General features: G+C 40.5%; 1 protein-coding gene across 1 annotated transcript in view; it reads right to left on the bottom strand.

Annotated features, from left to right (window-relative positions):
* LOC124414152 overlaps window positions 1-21,426 on the bottom strand; it is a 184,852-nt gene extending 163,426 nt beyond the window's left edge. Inside the window, exons 1-2 of the mRNA XM_046895141.1 lie at window positions 17,154-21,426; window positions 11,915-11,965 (exon numbers count right to left, since the gene is read on the bottom strand). Coding sequence (XP_046751097.1) covers window positions 11,915-11,965; window positions 17,154-20,471 — 3,369 coding nt within the window. The 5' untranslated portion in view covers window positions 20,472-21,426. The remainder of the gene's footprint in view (window positions 1-11,914; window positions 11,966-17,153) is intronic.
* Window positions 21,427-21,785: the final 359 nt, after the last annotated feature.

Raw genomic sequence — 21,785 nt, 5'->3', positions numbered from 1 at the left:
AGACGCCTTACGCGTCTTCACGCACCACGTCTTTCTCTCTCTCTCTCTCTCTCTCCCCCCTCCCCTTCGCTCCCGTCCCGATGTGGAGACGGAGGGCAGCCCTGACCCGTTGTGTGGGAGAGGTGCCGGATTGGAGCATTGACTATTACCCGGCGGAAGGACCGAAGGACAAGATAAAGTTGTGATAGCGCGGAACGATGCGCTGACACTTGGACATTTTCAATTAGATACTTCACACTTTTTTTGTTTTTAATTTTTCAGATTTTTTTTTCTTTTTTTTTTATCATTATTTTTTTTTTTCGTGTGTTCCTTCCATCTGTTCGTCTGTCTACGGGTAATTCTACAGGGGTTTCAAAATTTTTAAAATAACGATTATTTACATACACGTATCGGGTTACGATAAATTTCTTCGCGGAACAAATGAAAAAAAAAAAAAAATGAACAACTATGTGCGATGTGCAGAATCATGAAAAAAATTTCCGACTATTTATAATATAGGATAAAATTTGTGAAAACGGGGTAAGCAAAGAAATAATCACCGTTTACAACAATTACATTGACAACAAACACGGAAGTAGTAAATTCATTCGAAGATAGTACCTATATATTTCAATTTTGTCAACGTGCTTTTTCTGCAATGTTGTAATAACTTCCGTTATGAATGAGTGCTGGAACAACGAATCTCTCTGTATGAATCTTGAATTATTATTATTATTATTGTTATTGTTATTATTATTATTATACATACGTATGTACATATTATATATTGTGTGTACACATACGGGCATGAGTAATCAGGAGTTTACAAAATTGTACGTGTAGGTATGTTAACTATTCATACGCATATATGTATGCTTATACGTATAACTCATGTCAAAGGGGGCCAAACGCATAAATCTTAACGACGTCTTTCCAACGCGGCTGATGATGTTTCGAATTATACAATTATACACAACCGCGTTTGTTTGATAGATTTATTTCAACCGATGCGTTTGTTTCAGTTTCACACTGTGCACGCCGAATTATCCACCGTTCAATATATTTCGATGAATTATTATCGCTATCGATTATTGGTTTATCCCATTTCTCATTGTTATTTCTATCGAGATCGATTCTACACGTTATACGTTTACTGAAAACTATAAATCCAGTTTGGCCTCGAAAACGAACTGTAACAATTGTTTTTCACGATAGATCGATATTTTCCCGATTATTTATTATTATTATTTTTACCTTTTTTTTTCAAACACAACTTTCGGTATCGAATTTCCAGTCAAAGATAGGGGAAAAAAAAAAGTTTAACCCAATTTTATCGAGTTCGAATATCGCCCCGAAATTTTTTCTACGTAAAAGTGATAACCCTCGTTAAAAAATTTTCACCCCCAAGAAAAAAATGTATATCCGACTAGTCTGCATTGCACCCTGTGAACGAAAAGCTAAAGCCTTTAGACGATATTAGAAACAGAGAAGAATCGCCGCATTTTGGGAAGGATAAATTGGGGTGAAACGCGACGGAGGATAAATTCAAAATTTCTGTCACCCCTTTTTACCCTGGACCGATAAACGTAAGTAAGGTTGTCACCTTTTTCCTCGACGGTGAAAATTCGCACGAATCGGGACTACCAAAATCATTGTAAAATACCGCAATAGATAAAATCCCACGTAATTCACTAACAATATCTAACTTACCCGCGGTTCGCTTAGCGATCTACGCTAACGGTGGTAATAAAATACGGCTGTCGGTAAAACAGCGTTCTATTCCAGTAAAGCTCGGTCAATTCGTGATCTGCGGTGATTCCAGAGTCCAGGTTACAGGAGGCTGCTACCGCATCGACAATTTTCTCCGACTTTTGTGCCTCAGAATCAGAAGAGACACTGCTCACCAACCAACGAGCAGCCCGGCTCTACCTTTCACCGAATTGATGACAATTAAATTAACTACTAATTCGCGCAATCAACTAACGAACAAACTTTCGTGCAAACAACCTAGATTCTGCAGATTGAAATTCGCCAAGCTGAAAACCCTCGTCAACCGCGTTCTGTACATTCTCTCCTAATAGTTTCTGCGGGATGTTTGTCTAATTGCAAATGATACATGTTTTTTAAAATATAAAAACACCCACACACAGAACTTGTAATCATAAATTTTCAATCCTTATATAGGAATTCCGAAAAGCAAGTATAATATAAATAACTGTCAAGATTTTTGTCAACTAATTATTTTCTCATGTTTTTAACTCGATTTAAATGTTGCTTCGTGAACAACTGAAAGAGGGAGACAACAACGAGATGAAAGAAAAAAAATGATCTTATTCTTTCGAGAGAAGGAGGGAGCAGATATTATACGCATCGCATTTGTTAAAATGGAGTTTCAAATAGGAGCGTAAGCTGAAAGGCGAAGTTGTGAATCGTCGTCGTTGCCACGCCTTATGCCCCAAGAAATTAGCTGAGATGATTATTATGTCTCGCCTCGACGTAACGCGCGGTACAAAATATTCTGCAGAGAAGAAGCTACTTCAGACCCTGGAAATCCACTGCGTGAAAATTATTACGAAAAGCACGAGCCTTGGACAGGTATACTATAATAAATGAGAAATAAAAACGTAAAAAATTGTGTGAAATATCAAAGTTTCAGTGGAAAGATAAACAAAAGCGTTTCAAATAATCGCATACTGCCCAAGTACACTCGAATTCAAGTCTAACGGCATATAAAAGTCAATTCAATTCCCAATTTCTCGCAAATATTTGTGATTTGCAAATAAAGCATGTATCTATCATATATACAGTGTATATATACGTATAATATTGCAAAATTTTCTACATCCACAACCGTTTGATATTGTATGGTAAAAAAAAAGGCGAAAGTAATTATGTTTAGCGAATTACCATCTAGATTGCGATCCTTAGATCAGTGAGTTTTTTTTTTATGTGGATTAGTTATGTACGTTGGTCAGCCGTAATGCAGCACGCTCGTTATAAGTTACAGGTTACATACGGAAGCCGTATTTGAAAGAAACTTAAAAAGGCTCTTTCAACCAGCTGCTTCAAAGGGTAGGTAATTTACTTTTGCTGCAGCCGCAAGAAAGGCGCGTAGAAAAGGAAATAAAATGTCCGTCGAAGATCAGAGTCTCATGCAGGCCTTCGGAGAGTCAAGATGGTTAAAATCGTGAGCGGTGACCGAAAACTTCGATATTGCCTTTCCTTCTCAAGCGCGAGAACAAACGTTCGCTTTTCGTATCCAGGTACCAACCTACCCACGAGAAAATCTGAGCTAAGCCAAAAATTTCGTTTCATCAAAAGCAATGTGTTTCCATACAAATTTTTAGTGTTTCTCTAACTCTTTATTCAATCTCCCTTACGCTCTCAATTTCAGTTATTTAGATCGTGGATACGGAATATACTAGACAAGGATAAGTCGTTGTATATCATAAGATAAATCGAATTTCAGATCGGAGCAGGCTCGTACAACACAAAAGAAATAATTTTAACTGTTTCAGGAATTGTTATAATTCATAAATATCAATTATTGATCTGAATACCGATGAAAAAAGAGTAAAGTTCCAATCTGTTTTATGGTTGAGTAAATTAGTTGAGTCCTGAACAAATGGAAAAAAGTGGGTGAAAATCAGTTTGCTGGCAAAACCAGCTAACATTAGCGACATCGATGGATAAACATCGACAAGCCTGCGACGCTGATACCAGCGGTAGAAACGCGACTCGTATTCTTTGAAAGTGACCGTGGATCGTAGATCGGTTCGATTCCTTTGGCCGCGCTGCAGGATTATCGATCTGCCGATGGACGCCGACGCAGGAACCGGAACTCGCCCGGAGGATCGACGACCCGACGGATCGCTCCGGGAGTTGGTCGTGCAGCTTGAAGGATCCCGTCGAAACGTCTTCCTACGCCGTCGCCGCAGCCTCGCCTCGGAAGTTGTCGGCAAGAAATCGGTCTACGATTGTTCCAGAAAACGTGAGTCGCGTTTCCCACCCTCGATATCGGCGCAGCAAGCTTGCCGATGATTCGTGAAGTGAAGTGAAATACTTCTCGAGCCCCGTTGCCGACTGAAGATCCGATCCTCGTGCCGCTGACCCTCGAGTCGAGGCGAGGATTGCCTCGAAGGCTGCTCCGAAGGATCTCTCCGAGCCGATTCGTCCTGTCGTCGATGTCACTGTTTCACCTTTCAATGCCGCTTGTCAGGATCGTTGTACCAGCAAACCAATTTTCACTTACTTGCCCCAATTTATCGAGGAAGCGGATAAATCGACTATATCACGATTCTGACTATCGTCAAATGCATCTTGATCACTACCCTTGTCATGAATTCGACATTTTTCAAGTAAGTATAGAATTAATCTGACAAATTCCGCAAATCAGTTTCCTTGAGAAATATGATAAACTTCTGATTAACCCAATACCTCAACTCCACATATTCTACATAGATTATAACCTCGAAGCACTCACAAGTTCTGAAACTTTACCGAACTGAATTGATTAACCAGCTTTCATGGACAAAAAAACTTAGCGCGTGTTTACTCAAGTACAAACTTTCCTCAGATTTCCACATCATCTGATACCTTCGAAAAAATTCTAAAAAATTTTCATTTTCACCAACTAATCGATTTCAACTTTCTTCCAAATCATACAAGCATATTTTTTCAGTAATTCCGAAGATAAAAATCTACGAATCAGGCCCATCGCCTATACCTAAATATTATTTCAGTAAAGTGAAAGAGGATCCGATTGATGTTTTGCAATTAGCGAGGGACGCACGTATTTAGTTCCGATAAACTCAGAGAGTGAGAAGGGTGCACAAGAAGGACCAAGAGTGCGAAACAATCTTCCATTATACTTAGGCCAACATTTCCCAAACTTGCAAGATACACAATATAACGATATATAGTTTATATATACCTACATATATGTATACATATAATATATACCCTTCTACCTAACAACCTGTAATATACAGAGCTATATGCTTCTCCTGATACACCGGCAGTATTATATTATATGTATATACACAATATACACGTATCTCAGAGTTCCGAAGTTGCTTACTTAAATGAGATACCCCGTGTGCGTCCTCTATAGGTAGTATATAATCTACTATTATACATATTATGTAATACCCGGATGCCATAAAACGTTGGATATACGTAAACACGTACATATATCTTCCTAATCCCTTATCATCAGAGATTGTTGCGATTGAGGGTTGCTTATATATGTATAGACATATAGGACTTCTCTTTCTTAATTTCATTCAAAGCATACACGAACATGAACGTCTCTTTATGCCCTGCGAGAAGAATTCCGTATTCTATAAAATTCTGAATTTCTCTTTCCAAGCGATGTTGATCTATATATCTATTTCCGTAACGATTTCGCACGCTGAATAAAATCCGTACCAACGAAATACAGCGTGACTATGACATACTGTGCTATAGCCCCACAGGTATAACATTTGAAAGTGAGGTACAGAGAGAGAGAGAGAGAGAAAGAGAGAGAGGGAGGTGATATTCTGCATAGCTACGTGGTGAAAAAACTGTTATACTCTCCTCGATTTTCCTTTATTCATCATTTTTTCTTACTAATGAAAATAGCTTGCGGATATGTACACAAACATGCATAAGCATCGCTTCTATAATACCTAGGATGAGGGGCAGTACGCGATCTCTGACAAGTAGAATAACCCTGTATGTACCCGAAACTTATACGTATTCATACATGTAGGTACATACATATATTGTCTATATACACACAGCGCGTTGTGTAGTATCTTCGTAAGGATGAAACATAGATCATGCATGTATCTGTACGCGTGGACCTGGGGCGATATCGACGTGATAGACCAAAGAGAGAAGAGCAAAATAATATAAAACAAAAATACATATATATTAGAAAAAACGGGGCGAAATAATCTCCTCCACATCTTCCCACACGTTATAGATACATATAGGTATATGTATAATGTATAATGTATAGGTATGTAGGTATTATGCTTCTATTCGTGGGTCGACGATGCTTCAAGCGTGATTCTTCATGGTACATATATATATATAATTTACGTACATAATCAGTGTTCAAAACTGAAGAAATTTATTCTCACTTGTATCGAGTGATGATATTATGTCTGTGAACAGTGTAGGTATAACTTGATAACATCTGTGCAAGAAACAAAACGTGTATCAACTTTATTATAATTTCAGCAAGTTTTTATACTTTTTCCGTATATAAGTACAATAATAATACTAATTATAATAATAATGTTACGTACAGTGACGTTATAAAATTATACTTCGCGTTTTATACGCCCATATAAATATATTCCCATGTGTATTTATATATATATATTATATGCACATGTGTAACAACTCAAAGTTGGCAAGCGTTGCAAAAATATACCCCCGAGGTAACCGGATTGTTCGCATGCGACGCGACGACACGCTACGCGAGATTTCTACGTATAAAACGTTATCAAACTTATGTTTAATCTCACGATATCAAGAAACAGATGCGGTTCCTTTGTATAATAATGATAACAATAACAACAACAATACTAATGTCAAACGGTATGATAAAGTTTTTCTAATTACTCAATATTTACTAATTGCGAAAGCTCTTTAAAATTCCAAACGGTTCCAAAGAAGAATTCATTCACTATATACAGTATTATATATACATATATTGTGAGATGAAATATTTCATCACCGTTAATTTTTATACAGAGACAAAAATTTAATTTTGTAGGTATCGATTAAAAGACGATTACATACTTACGGGAAAAAATAAACTCAGTGTCAAAGTATATAAGAAATCCCAATTTCCACAGCGAAATCATACCGTGATAGAAATCGAGTAAACTGATGATGAATTGCTACTTTGTTCTGATCGGATTTGAATGTGAAAATCATACGATTAGAAACGTACAAAAGTGTAAACGAATATTGGGTAAAAAGAAACAGGAATAAAGAAAGAATAATAATAATAAGAAGAAGAAGAAGAAGAAGAAGAGGGCAAGATAGGAATAAAAGACAAAAGCGTACGATAATCGACGACACTTGACAAAAGACGAAGACCGCCTTGAAGGGTGTAACTTCAGGTAAAAAAACATTCAATCCTGGTTGGTACAGGGGGTGAAATTCGGAGATGTAAGACGGTCGCGATGACCGAAACAATGGGGGTGACCGGAGGCCGGAAGCGGAATAAAAGAGGGGGTAAAGATAACCGGAAGCACAAAAGAAGACGTGACAGCGAGACGTATGGATGAAAGGATCCTTCGCCTTGCGCTTTCCTTTTACAATACCTAGAATAAAAGGGCGTTGCACACCTAGGTATGCTTCACTGTGAGCAATTTTTTCTAACAATAAAACTTATTCCTCTAATCTGATTATTTATCCGTAGCGCGATGCCGAAAAGATAATTCCGACGAATTAATTTTATAGCAGTGAATCTATCTCTGCGGTCATATACCGTGTTAAGCTCGCAAAATTTATTCGTAAGGATCATTCAACCCTTATCCCGTTGAGGGACGGTGGGGCGTATAAGTCTCACCTCTTTAGTCTCAGTTTTTTCATATTTCTAATATATTTTTGTACTTTTCGTGTGCACATAAATACTTTTTAGATTCTTGGGTGCTCAAGACGTTAAAATTCCATGGAAAATTGTAATATTTTATTTATTTATAAGTTTGTTATATATAATTAACGTGAAAAAAAACAACAACGATCGGTTTTTTGTCGTAATGTAAACGGAAGAATGTGAATTTCGTCGCAGAGGCACAATTTTGACTGTGTCTGTGAGATGTTATAGACAGTACAGTGTGTGTAAGACTGAGAGTGTAACTCGGTATCACTACTCAAGCCCGTTGGACGGACCCGGCCCTCCAAGAAGGATATGAAGAAGTCATATCGAAAAATGCGAAGTTGGTTTGCTAGTAATAATAGTTAGTATAGTTAATATTCGAAATGAAATTTTTCTAGTAATGTAAACGGCTAAGGTTCTGAAATTTGTTTTACGCATTCTCTATACACAGTTTGAAAATATATAATTATTTTTCAGAATTACCCGTATTTTTTTAAATTTCGCATAAATAAATTTTTTTCCACCATTTTGAATTTCGTAATTCCTGACTTCAAAATCATAATCAGTCAAACGTCGAAATCGATCGAGACACCCCCTTAACGATGAATTTTGTTTCATGTACGTTTTAAAATCGTCAGCAGGCACATCAAAGCGCTTTCCCCGAAAATCGCGGAATAATCTGCATGAGCCATACTAAATATCGCTGATTTAGATTTGTTATTTCAAAGAAGACTCCAAGCAGCTTGAATGCCGGCCTCGTTCTCTTTGAAAAGATACCGTACGTCGCACGTTACTCGCCCTACCGTGGAGTAAAACGCGTTAAACACGGTTATTGAAATTTATCTCTTTTCCTTTCTATGTTACTCGATTTTTTTCTTTCTTTTTTCTTTTTTAATTATCATTTTTTCAACCACGTTAAATCGTATCCGGTGGTAACATTGCCAGAGATGATAAATTCTCAAATGAAATATCGCGACCCGAATTTGTGGGACAAAAATAATTAGGTTTCACGATTCTGTGGGGGGAGGGGGGAGAAGAAAAAAAATTAAATTGAGCCGAATATGAAACGAAGTTGAATAAATTTATACCGTTCAAATTGTACCTGGCATATAGAAACGAGAAGAGAGAAAAACAGTAACATAACATTCGGAATTATTCTGTGAAAATATATCAACGCCACCTGATCGAATTTATGCCACCTCCTCTCTCTCTCTCTCTCTCTCCTCTCTCGCGGCTGCACGGAAAAACAAAAGAATGAACGAAAATATTTCGCAAACGTATAAAATTTTGCCGGGCGAAATTTTCCAAGAGAAAAGAAGCGGATACAGCGTGTATTATATACCTTCTATCGTGAAACTGTCATTTGTTTGGTTTAAACAAAGGCTCCGCAGCCGACCTCGACGCTTTTGAGTCTTTAGCTACCAGGCAACGCGGGGCTGAGCTTTCAGGTATAATCCGTAACGAATGCACGAGAGCCTAGGAATTAGAAAATATATCCAGGCTCCCTCGAAGTAGTATTGCTCTCTCTCTCTCTCTCTGCGACGCTATTTCATTTGTTTCAGCCCGGTAAATCCGAGCATATTTTTTTGAATAAAGAATCTTTAAACCTAATTTTGCACGTTTTTGGATAAATTATTTAGACTTTCTTTAAATTTTTTACTCTTCTTTTCATTTTGTTTGAGAAGTGTTTTCGTTCGAAGATATTCGACGTTCTCATTAATTAATTCGGACGAATTACCTCGAATTTCTCTGCTGCCGACAGGCGGACCGATAAACGTGGTCCGAATTGGTCTCATAAACTGTCAAAACTCTATATCGACTTTTGGTAATATGAAATCGAGGTTAACAACGAATTCGAGGGATTTCACAGTGAAATTCAAGCTCGGATTTGAGGGTGATTAAACGACAAGGAAGAAAAAGCCAATCAATGATGATATTGACGTGAATACCGACAGAAGGAGAGTAAAATCTCCATCTGCTTTATAGTTGAATCGAGTCCTGAATAAATGGTAAAAATGGGTGAAAATCAGTTTGCTGGCAAAACCAGCTAACATTAGCGACATCGATGGATAAACATCGACAAGCCTGCGACGCTGATACCAGCGGTAGAAACGCGACTCGTATTCTTTGAAAGTGACCGTGGATCGTAGATCGGTTCGATTCCTTTGGCCGCGCTGCAGGATTATCGATCTGCCGATGGACGCCGACGCAGGAACCGGAACTCGCCCGGAGGATCGACGACCCGACGGATCGCTCCGGGAGTTGGTCGTGCAGCTTGAAGGATCCCGTCGAAACGTCTTCCTACGCCGTCGCCGCAGCCTCGCCTCGGAAGTTGTCGGCAAGAAATCGGTCTACGATTGTTCCAGAAAACGTGAGTCGCGTTTCCCACCCTCGATATCGGCGCCGCAAGCTTGCCGATGATTCGTGAAGTGAAGTGAAATACTTCTCGAGCCCCGTTGCCGACTGAAGATCCGATCCTCGTGCCGCTGACCCTCGAGTCGAGGCGAGGATTGCCTCGAAGGCTGCTCCGAAGGATCTCTCCGAGCCGATTCGTCCTGTCGTCGATGTCACTGTTTCACCTTTCAATGCCGCTTGTCAGGATCGTTGTACCAGCAAACCAATTTTCACCTACCTCCGCCAATTTATCGAGCAAACCAATTATACCTAGACTGAGTAAATATCAGGATTTTGTTTCGATCAACAATCGCGATTTGGATTACCAAGTTCATCTTCATCTTAATTAATAATACGACCGTTAAAATTTTTTTCAAACACCTAGTCGATCATCTCAGTTCCTAGATAAGTTTCACCGCGACAAGTCCAATGAACCTTCAAATTCTTCCGAAACATGACAGTTTTTAGCACCATCCGAGAGCAGGGTGACAGTTATAATCAGCCGGCAACTTCGTTTGATCGAGAAGTTTATGGTGCTTGCGAACTACACAATCACGAGAATAATTTCTAAATATTATCACGGTACAGAAACGACGAATTATCTAGGGAAGAACGCACGCATCACCGAACCTCGAACATCCTTACCAAAGACCTTTTGTAACTTCGGTAAAGGGAAGCTTTCCTCGAAGAGGAGACTGTAATCACCTACACATAGAATGCGACGACATTCAGAGCATAGTACGTATAATAGTAGAGACAAGCAATGAAGCAAGGAATCAAATTTGCGTGCAAGTATACACATTAAGTGTGTATAATACTTGAGTAATACAGGTACGTTAACAATTGTACAGTCCCACACAAATGCTGTATCATTTGATGAAATAACCGTAGCAGAATCAATCGTAAAATGAAAAATTTCATTTTATTCACAATTTCAAGTACACCTCCGTATGGATACATGATGCATGTATGCAGCAAGTGAATGAAAATAGCTGCCACACATCACGCATGTAACACTGCAGATATGCGATATATACCTAACTACGTTCAGACAACTGGACAACTTATGACACGAGATTGTGAAGTTTTTAACGATGCACGATTAGAAAGATCGTTGCATACTCCGCAGTCTTTCTTTATGATTGTCTGAAGTTCAATTGGTACGTAAATCTCGTTACAAAAAATAAAGCATTCCTAGATATTTTGAAAAGCCAACTCCTTATTAAAAATTCTAAAATTATTCTAAAATCGTACAACGATTTATTCCACGATATTTCGTTACGTTAGCGTAACTAACTTCAACATGGTCAACGAATCCTCTAGTTTCCGTAGTTTGGTACCCCGTACAAGCCTCGCCGCATCAAATTATGCATCGCACAATTATACCCTCGACACTGTGTATAAGATACGTAGGGACGTATGTATACGCACTGCATACGTATTTCCGCGACATGTAATTATGTAGGTACGTACGCGTGGTTTACTCGGATTGAAATTTATAGTTAATCAGATAGTTGATGCGACGCTGCTCTGACGAGGGTTATACCCCCATCCATTTCCCCCTCGCAAACCCCTTTCGATCGGTTTCAAAGTGAAATACCACGCGCCTCGCCCAGTCTTGACAGGAAGCGCGTACTAGGATCATGCGGTTTCCCTCAAATTCATCAATTTTCAAGAACAAGACGTTACAGGGTGTGTTCAAGTTTCAACTGCGCGTTTTGTATTATCAGGGAAAATTTCACGTCTCGAAATTAAGAAGCCAACTTTTCACGAGTTTTATCAAAATAAATACATAACTTTTTATACGTATAAGAAGAATTACGTGTGCAAATGAAAAATTCCACTGTAGAAAATTACAAAAATATACGAAAATTGCACACAAATAAAATATAAGCGAATGTAAAAGATGAGATTAGACAAAATGGAGACACTTACCCTCGCCTTTGGCGTCTGCTTGAGTCCAATGGCCGGCTGACTCCTGTTACTCTGTAACGATAAAAAGGAAGAAAAGACGATAATTAAAAATCTGTAAAGCGTAAAACGCGGTCTTCGTTAAAATAATTTCTAATGAAAATTCAATGTCAGTTGTGACCGGAAAATTTTCGTAAAACCAACGTTGCAATTTCAGAATATCGACGAGCAGAGCAGTTGCGTTAGAGAATCAATCGAAGCTTTCCAAATGGGAGATGAACTACGTACAAACAGGATGATAATCAAGCGGTTTATCTCGATTAATTCCGAATAATTACGTCTATAATTAGTCCAATTGCGCGAGTTCCGCTGACCTCAGGTCCGTCGTCCAACGCTTTGATTTGCCGCAATCCCGGCGATATAATGAAGGGCGACAAGGCCTGCTCGGCTTCAAAATACTCCCTTTGAAAATTTGCCCGTATTCTTTAGAGACAGACGCGAGATCCTCAAGAATCACTTCAAGAATCACCTACCATCATTTCACGGACGTCCGCGTCTCTTTATTGCGTGATTTTTAAGCCGAGGAAAGATGGCTGCAATGATTTTTCAATTTCACCACGTTGTTGGTGTAATATCAGCGGATAAAATACCCCGCAACAGTGACTCGCGAACATCTTACTCGGAATAAGAAAAGTACTTAAAAGCAACTGACGCAGAGTCCAAGCAAACGATATCGATATATAAAATAAAATAAATAAATAAAAAAAAAAGGAAGGAAAATAGCTCGCCCGGCAGATGAAGAAACAAAGCACACGACTCGATGAAAAAACATGCGATCAAAAGTATATGTAATAAGCGTTGCTTGTATATTACAGCAACGGTATTATACTATACCTATATTAATATGCATCTGTCAAATTATTTTTTACCACAGTTTTGACAATTGAAGTTCATTATTCAATCAACATGACAATATTGAAAAACAACGTACCAAAATACACGCACGTTATATTGTTTAAATAAATATCATCATCGTGGAAAAACATCTGGGTAATAAACTATTTTCAGCAGTCAATTTCTGTTTTGTCTTCTTGGTCATACTCTAGCTATACATAATATATGTGTAACGCATTACGTATTTGTAATACTGCACTGCATACACTTTATAATAATACCTAGTTTAAAATATTGAGAATCTGCCTGAAGAGTATACACCCGCGTTTAATTATTCATCGGCGACATCGTTAAATAATAAACATCTTTACATCCATCCCCCTTTGTTTCAGGACGAATGTATACCGTGTAAAGTGAAGGTATGTATAGTATATATACCATATACACATATATACACGCCGAGGAAAGGGCGAGCAGACAAACGAAAAGGGCAAGCTTCTAGTATGTGGCATGAATATTCATTATAGCCATGGCGAAAAAGAAAAACAAGGAAAAAAAAAGAATAAAGAAAGAAAGTATGTAGCATTTACTGATGACGTACCCCCGGCACTCAAAGAGGCTGGCGAGATGATCAAAACTCGCTCTTCCATTCCAGTATACACGTTACACTCGATAAATTATATCCGAAACACACAGACACACGCGTTTCTCGCGTATTTCTTACACCCCGAAAAAGAATCCTCGATGAAGAATATTCTAAAAAGAGAGAGAAACCAAGAAGAAAATACGCCGTAAAAAGAAACAGTTGATTATAGTTTCTCTATCAAAACTGTACTCAACACTTTTATAACATAATTGTAAAAGTTACGGATTTACTTTGAGGAAAGGTCACTCCGGTCACTGTAGATAAAACAGAATGGAAGAGCGTGTTAATCGAGGAAAATATCAGTAGAAACTAATCACACTCGGCACCGTAACGATCATCGTCTTCGAAGAAACAAACCGTTGATAAGTAACTCGTAAAGAATTCTCTCGATAAATAGATAAACCAATAACTGATTAACGTAATAAATGCAACGGATCAGATATTCGCTATCAAACATGACGAGGAAACGCGTAAAAACGAAAAGTTTAACGTAAACTGGCCGTGCCAAGCTGATCGAACGAAAGTCGCGACGCTACTGATTGCGAGAAGACTGTTCATCGCAAATTGTAAACACCGATCGGCTTGGCGAAGGTGAAGTTGAAGGTAAAGGACGCTTTGTTTTCACGGATGGCTGAATGGATGGGTGTAAGTGTGAGGACAATATGAACTACGTACAATTACGATAAACATACTCGATAGCCATGATATTAAGGGAACACAATATAAAAGGAACGTGAATTATTTTATTTTATTTTATTTTATTTTAGTGAGATAATTAATCAGTGGAGTAAGAAAACCTTAAGAACAGTAACAGAAAATTGAATGGCATGAAAAAAAGTACACAAGAATAAGTAAAAAAACAAAAAAATAACAATAAAACCTGAACCGCAGCCTGGAATTTGTGACTCCATAATTACTGAAACGTTAAACTTTTCATTAATAAATATATATTGATTTTTATAACCGAACGAACTGTTTGATAGAGACTTAAATGTTTGTTGCAGAAATGTATTTCTCATCTATATGAAAAATCGCGCGTTTCTCATCGCGTAACGCGACTGCATAGCTTGAGAATAAAATAATTGCAGCCAAGAAAAAGATGTGAGCGGAGAAAAACAAAAAGAGAAGAAAAACCACAAGATCGACTTTCGTCAGCCGGTTTGACGCAGCGGTGTATCAAAGAGCAATTTGAATTCCGTTCACGCGCACAGAGTATAGTAGAACCTCTCGTAGAGTATAAGTATATGTATATTTCTATGTATACTATACGTGTAAGCGGTATAAAAGGTCTGTAGCAGCAGACGTGAATTTGCTAGGCTTTCCTCATCCGAGGTTATATCGGCAGTGTCAGCTTGCGCAGCGAGTCCGTCCCTTAAGGGATCGGCAAGGGAACCCGTTCTTATTAATTCAATTGGAACAAACCCTGGCATTCTGTATATTCGCGGCCCCGCCGCAGGATCGGCGATAAATCGAAACCCCGCGGAAATAGAAGGAATCTAAATCACGACCGATAGAAATTACGGACTTTGGTGCGGGACGCTAGGAGTCTAGAGTCTCGAAACCCGCTGCCTAACGGCCAAACAATTTGAAGGGGGGAACGGAAATTGGCGTAACAATTATCTAATTGAAATTAGTAACGTAATCGTGACGATGGGCGCTGAGGAAAAACGGTTATTTCGATTTTAAACGATTTTTTGAACTGTCGGAAATTTATTAAACCATGATAAAAGAAAATACATTCGTATTTTGAAATGTTGGTTACTTAAAAATCAGTGTTAAATTAAGAAAGCAATCATTTTTTCCCTAATCTTTCGTTACGATAACGTTACTAACTTCCATCTTGTTTACAGTTACGACTCATTGTCAGCCTCTCACTGACCGTTGTGGGGACAATTTTTCCAAAATAAAATTCCTTGACCTTTTCCCACGAAATTTATGTAATGTTGGGCAGCTTTTACGACCAAAAACTCAAGAAGTTGATACCTTGAATATATATTTTGACCTAAAAAACACTTAGTATTGCTTCGTTTCACACGAGTAATTATAAATTAAACAATAATACCATTTCCAAAACTTAGCTTAACTGAATTTACGAATCGTAGCTGAAGTTTGAAAACGATTTATAAAAAAAAAGTTACGTTTTTCCCTACAATCCATCGTAATTCCCTAACTTTTGCCTGAGTATTTTCGGTTTTCCCGGTCCGTCGCCACTCTGCACTCGTGTACCTCGTAAAAATGACGTAAAAAAAAAAAAATGATGCCAATCAGATTCCTCTGTAATGCCTCGACAGGTTTTTCCGAATGGCACGTAGTTTTGTAGAGACGATCGTTTGATTTTCTTTCAACCAAACTAAACGTGGAAACCAGTTTCAAGGTCAAAGACGAAAGAAGTAATATAGAATTATACGGTGTGAGAAGAGACCTGAGGTTAATTATTCGGCATTTCGTCGACATTCGTTAGGAAAACGTAGAGATGTAATTTGCTGGACGCGGACGGTCGGTCATACCCTACTCTTAATTAACTTCTCTTAATTAACCGACTACAACTAACGTCAAGCCACTCTACTTGAGTATATACCTACAATCGATTTTCTGCAGCACACTCACTAATCTAAACCTTGTTAAACCGGCGCAGCGCGATTCGGTAGCTCGGCAAAGGTTCGCCCTCCCTTTCGAATAAGGGCGTCGATCATTTTCGATCGATCGTTCAACCTACGTACCTACTCCGTGTATGAGCTGCGTGCCTACATTATAAATATATTGCTGCAGGTCAAAATTTTGCGGTTAAACACTTCCCGTGTTGCAACGGGATTACAAATGAAAAATCGTTTATACCTGTTCACGTGCAGCGAACAGGTCGCAAGCATTGTTTAAAACTGGTTAATTGATTTCAACGATTCAATGAACACATCAATTCGGTTCACTTTGCAGCGGTTTTCAAAACATTAATCACAAGTCCGCTCGAAGCGTGAACAATTTACATTTCATATATACGCGTCACGTATCCTGATTCGCCTGCAAAACATTAGGATCCTAATTCTTCAAGATAAAAATGCAATGTCCGTTGTCGAATCGTGATAAGTAGAACGCAGGTATCAAGTTTGAAGAATTACGTCGAGATGACGATTGTGTCGTACGAACTAACGTGTCGAAGAAGAATGTCCCATATAATATGAATCAGACGTGTGGTGGAAAACGAATTGGGAGAGAAATGACTATAATTGAAAGCAGGATGGTTCTAGCGTTTACACCTGTGCCAGACATTGGCTGGCGCTAAATATAAAAGAAAACACGTCGTCGGTACTGCCGTTTACCTACTTCCCCTAATTAAAAGCAGGCATCCTCTGTACCTCACCGGTTTAAAAAGAGGAACCAAACAAACATCCCCCTCATCTATGCGTCTCTCTACACAGACATTTAGTATTTTCCGACGTGGAATAAATCGATTTTACACTCGGAGGGCGTACCCATTTCACGTTACAAATAAAACACGGTAAATGAAATTCACCGAGCAGGTTCATTCAATTTCAATTGAAATTGTTATCACGCAGAACAGTTCTCGAGTTTACATTCGCGAATGCAACGGTATAGAATTATTTTTCATATTATTATACATTACATAATTCATCCATGCAGTTTCTCTACCATGTTATCCTACAAAAATGATATTTCTACAATAAACAAGAGATAAAGAAAAATCGAATTAATAAACTAGTGAATTACCTCTGCCTCTGGCGATTGGACGATCAACGATGTTCGGGGTGGTTTCTCCGGTGGAACTTTCTTGAGTGTACCAGTAAAACTGGCGCTACTACCGATGGCAAAGCTCGCTGCACTGGAACCAACGTCGATCGCGTCACACTGGGCGAATCTGTACTGTAACGAACTCCGGCCAACTTCAGTTCTATCGAACTGGGACAAATTTGGTAAGGGCATCTGAGACATGCTGGGGATTTGAATTGGGTTTGGATCCGAGTCGTCGTGTTGTTGTAAACGCGGTGAGAGTTTCTCAGCCATTTGATTTTGGCTTTGAAAAGTGTTTTTATAACCACCGGGTAGAAAGCCTTGATGAAGAGTTTGCTGAAGCTGATTATGCAGGTTGTTTTGATGGGTTTGAATTTCACTCTGCTGTCTGTGTAGCTGCGATAACTTCTCGCTAATTTGTTCGGAGGTCTGAAGACTCGCGGACTGCGGCTTGTTCGGCACTTGAGACTCGTTGTTGGTACCGTGAAATTGATGCCCGGTTTGAATTTGATTAAGCTTTTCGATAGGCTGAGCCTGGCTTTGAAGACTCTGCATTTTTGCCTGGAGATCGCTCTGCTGGTGCTGAAACTGCGATACCTTGTCTAAAATTTGACTCTGATTCTGCAGACACTGAAGTTTCGTCTGCAAATCGCTCTGCTGTCTCTCAAACTGCGACAATTTCTCCGATATCTGATCAAGGCTCTGCTGATTCTGCATCTGTATCTGCTGCTGAAACTGAGCACCAGTGGATCCCTCGTTCTGAGCCTCGTTATTCGCCTGAAGACATTCGGTCTGACTTTTGCTGTGGGTCAACAAAGTCGAGCCGAGATTCTGGCTCTTTCTATGACTATGAATAATGTGATCGACCTGCTCCATCGACTTGACAGACCCGTCTCCAAAGTCCGTGGCGATCGTCAGGGCGCATTTGGCGTCAATTTTAGCCTCGCTGATGGCCGGATACTGTTGGCACAGTAGACTAGGACTCGTTCTCTGCGAGCCAATTCCAGGCATAATAGCACCGAGACTAGCCATGGAAGCGGCGGTTGGCTGCTCGTCAAAGTCCTTGCGTGAGAGCTCCATGTGTTTGGTAAGATCGGCACTCACGTGACGCAGGTGACGTCGCTGTTCCATTATCGTGTTCTGACTGATGTTCGGTATCGGCTGAAACGCCGACTGTGACATCCTGAGCTCCCGCCTCTCCTCGACCTGGTTCATCATCATCCTCGGGTCCTTCCGTTCTTCCGATTGATTCCTCGACCTGGGACTAGTGGTGAAGATGTGCGGCTGTACTGGAGCACCGACTCCTCCTGCTCCTCCCCCTCCTCCACCTCCTTTCTCGAGTTCCTGCCGTTGCCTTTGCTCAGCCCAGACGGCGAGCTCTTGTCTGGTTTTCTCGAAAGCTTGGTTAACGAAGGACGGTGACTTCTGGCCGGCACGGTCCGCCGAGAGGTCTCGTATCGGGACGAACGGCATCGGGGACTTCCTCACTTCGTCCATCCTCTTCTGGTCGAGAGTTAACGGCGACCGTCTGTGCTCCTCAAAGTAATCCGAGCGTCGATTCTCGTGAGATATCGATCTTTGACCGGGGCTAAGCGCGCAGCCCCAATCCGGCTTTCGCTCAACGCCGATAACGCTTTTGCGATTTTCCTGACGTGACGAGGGGTCGAACGACGGCCCGATACCGATGGCGGGAAAAGCGTTACCACCCTCGTGTCTCTTCACCTCTGAATTAGACATTTTCCGTCCAGGTACTAAAATCTCTTGGTTATCACCGGGGAAGGTGAAAGTAATGGTATCGTTTCTCTTCTGAAAGCTCGTCGTCACGTCGACGGATGCAGACTTCCGGTGCTCCGGTCGCGAGACGTAAATCGCTGACTCAGAACCAGCCGCTTCCGAAGCGGTGCCGATTTTATCGCCATTAGTATCGATGTACAGTCCGTCCTGTCTGGTCCTAGGATTTTGATTAATCGGAGCCAAGTATCTTCTCTCCGTACTTTCTGGCAGACTCTGAGTCCCTGTAACACCGGAAATCTCTCCGCGATGAATATCCTGAATGTTTCCAGCATTCGCGTCGTACTTATGGTGAACACCTTGCAGATGTTGCGCCTGATTCCCCGGCTTCTGTATCGACGAAACGTCAACGCTTGCGGATTTCCGATGCCCGGTCGAATCGTGAGTAATTTTTGAGTTCCCCCGAGGCGGAACCGTCGGTTTAGGACCACGAGTTGGTCGCTCGGCAGTCACGACGATCTGCATCCCCTGAGCGATGTTCTGAGCAATGGGCTGGATAATGGGCTGATTTTGGTACTGTCCCGAGTCCTGGGAGAACCCTTGAGGGTTTGGCGACTGCTGTCCGAACTGCTGAGGGTGCCCGATAACGATGTTTCCCGGATGACTAGCGTACGGCACGGTTCCGGGGTTCATCACAGTCTGGGTATATTGACCGTAAGGGTACTGCTGCTGAGAGCTGATCTGGGCGAATGTTTGCGACGGTATCACAACGCCCGAATAATACGTCGGCTGCGGGCTCGCCGACTGTGACGACTGCGGTTGAACGGTTACGTACTGTCCCTGCCCTCCGAAGATCGGGACCGAATTCGGCTGACTGTAGACCGACTGATCCCGGTACGCGATGTCCCTGGTCACGTAACCCGCCCTCTCCGAGTACTGACCCTGCCCCGTATAAGCCTGCGACCTGACCTCGAACTGCGACCTTATCTGCGAGAACTGTCCCTGATCGCCGGAGTATTCCTGACCGGTAAACTGCGGCTGCACCTGGACCGGCATGATCTGAGTCCCAGTCTGCGAGACGTACTGGACTCTCTCCTGCATAGACTGCATCTTGTCCTGACCATACTGGGTTGGTATTTGTCCAGGTACCGGATGACGGTCGTCGAGTTGACCGCCGGTGATCCTTCCCGCTTGAGGAAACTGGACAGGCTGCATGGTTTGCACACCGTCACCAGCAGTGTTGTACTGAACGCCGCTCTGGGTTTGGGCCTGGTTCTGGTAAGTCATGCCAGCGTGACTTATCTGGTTGACGGTTCTTTCCTGGGCTCGTTCCTGAGCGTATCGTTCGTACTCCATGGTGCGATTTTCGAAACCGTTGGAGAGGTCAACCGCGTCGTTGCTCTTCGGTTGTTGGTGGTCCAACTGATGATGGTGCTGCTCTTTCACCGACTTGCCATTCTGACTAACTCCGAGGGTTTGTCCCTGTAGGGAACCGGTGCCCGTGCGGTGCGACGAATCGTTACCAGCGTTCAAACCGTTCGAACCGTTTGAACCCGACTGCGACATGTTGGCCCCCACCGACGGCCTGCCGCCGATGTAGCCGAGGATTCGCCCCAATCCGCACACCGTGAATACCTTACTTCACACTTGCGGCAAAGTTTTTCACGAGCATGGGGAATGGCTTTTGATTCTCTATTTTCCGTCCGCTAGGTGGTTCAAGCCTGTTCCAGTGTTCGGTCAAGTTTTTTCTACACCTCGCAGGAATACGTGTACCTTTTTTTTTTATCTTTAATTTCTTCGATTCGAGGGCGATGACAGCAGGTATAATTTCTCGCATGTGAAATGATTTTCGAATGTTTTTTTCCGTCATAGATGTATGTGCATATTATAGATATTCATTTGTGTTTTGAATGTGTTTGATTCGAGACCGGATCACCGATTTTACTCCACTACAGAAGTCTACCCTAATTCGTTGATGTAGTTAATTATTTGTTTTTAATACGTCTAATAATTGCTGCATAAAGTCACATTGCAAGAAACGCGATGCGACTGCACGTTCATCACCACATTAAGAAGTTATTACGTAAAATGTACTCCAAAAAACTTTCGCAGGGATTATATCACCAAAAAGTTGACCGCAATTTAATCAGATATTAATTGTTGTTTAGAATTTTGGTAGTTTAAGAGATTATTTAAACCACCGTCACATTGAAGATTTATCAGCTGACATCAAGGAGGTAGAACATTCCACAATCACGTTTGATTATAGAGGGTTATTATAAAAATTATCACAACTTTCATAGTCATAGTTCCATATTCGTTTATTTTTCACATTAAAATTCGCTGACGTTGAAAATGAAGTGTTGTATAAATTTTCAAAAAATTTATGTCTTTAATATCGTCGATTCGTTCAAAGGACTGTTACGTCTTTGATTGATTTGATTGCACCGATTCGTTTACAATTAGTTACACATTGAGCAATTTATATAATTAAACACTTAAGTAACAGAATAACTTTTTATACTCGTTTATTTTCCATCAATTTTCTCAGTCACATCGATTAACCTGAAAAATTTTACATACGCGTAATGTAAATGCTGGGTCGAACGATAACGACGGAGTTTTGGAAAACTGTTTAAAAAAAAAAAAATGAGGATTCAACATCGTTAGAGTGAGAAATTATTGAAATCCGGTTCGTAACACGATATCGATCACGCTCATATTCATCCCGTTTCCACAATAAATTTTGTATAGCATCATTGATTAAAAAATACGCACGTATCTGAAAAATCAGTGCTAAATCATTTTCGCATGTACAACAGCTGCACCGCAGGCTGTCGAACGAACGAAATTTAAGCGAAAAATAAGCGTCCAGAAACG

The sequence above is a fragment of the Diprion similis genome, chromosome 1, assembly GCF_021155765.1.
Source record: "Diprion similis isolate iyDipSimi1 chromosome 1, iyDipSimi1.1, whole genome shotgun sequence".
In the NCBI taxonomy this organism is placed as follows: Eukaryota; Metazoa; Arthropoda; class Insecta; order Hymenoptera; family Diprionidae; genus Diprion; species Diprion similis.
This window is presented reverse-complemented; position numbering and strand designations above follow the sequence as displayed.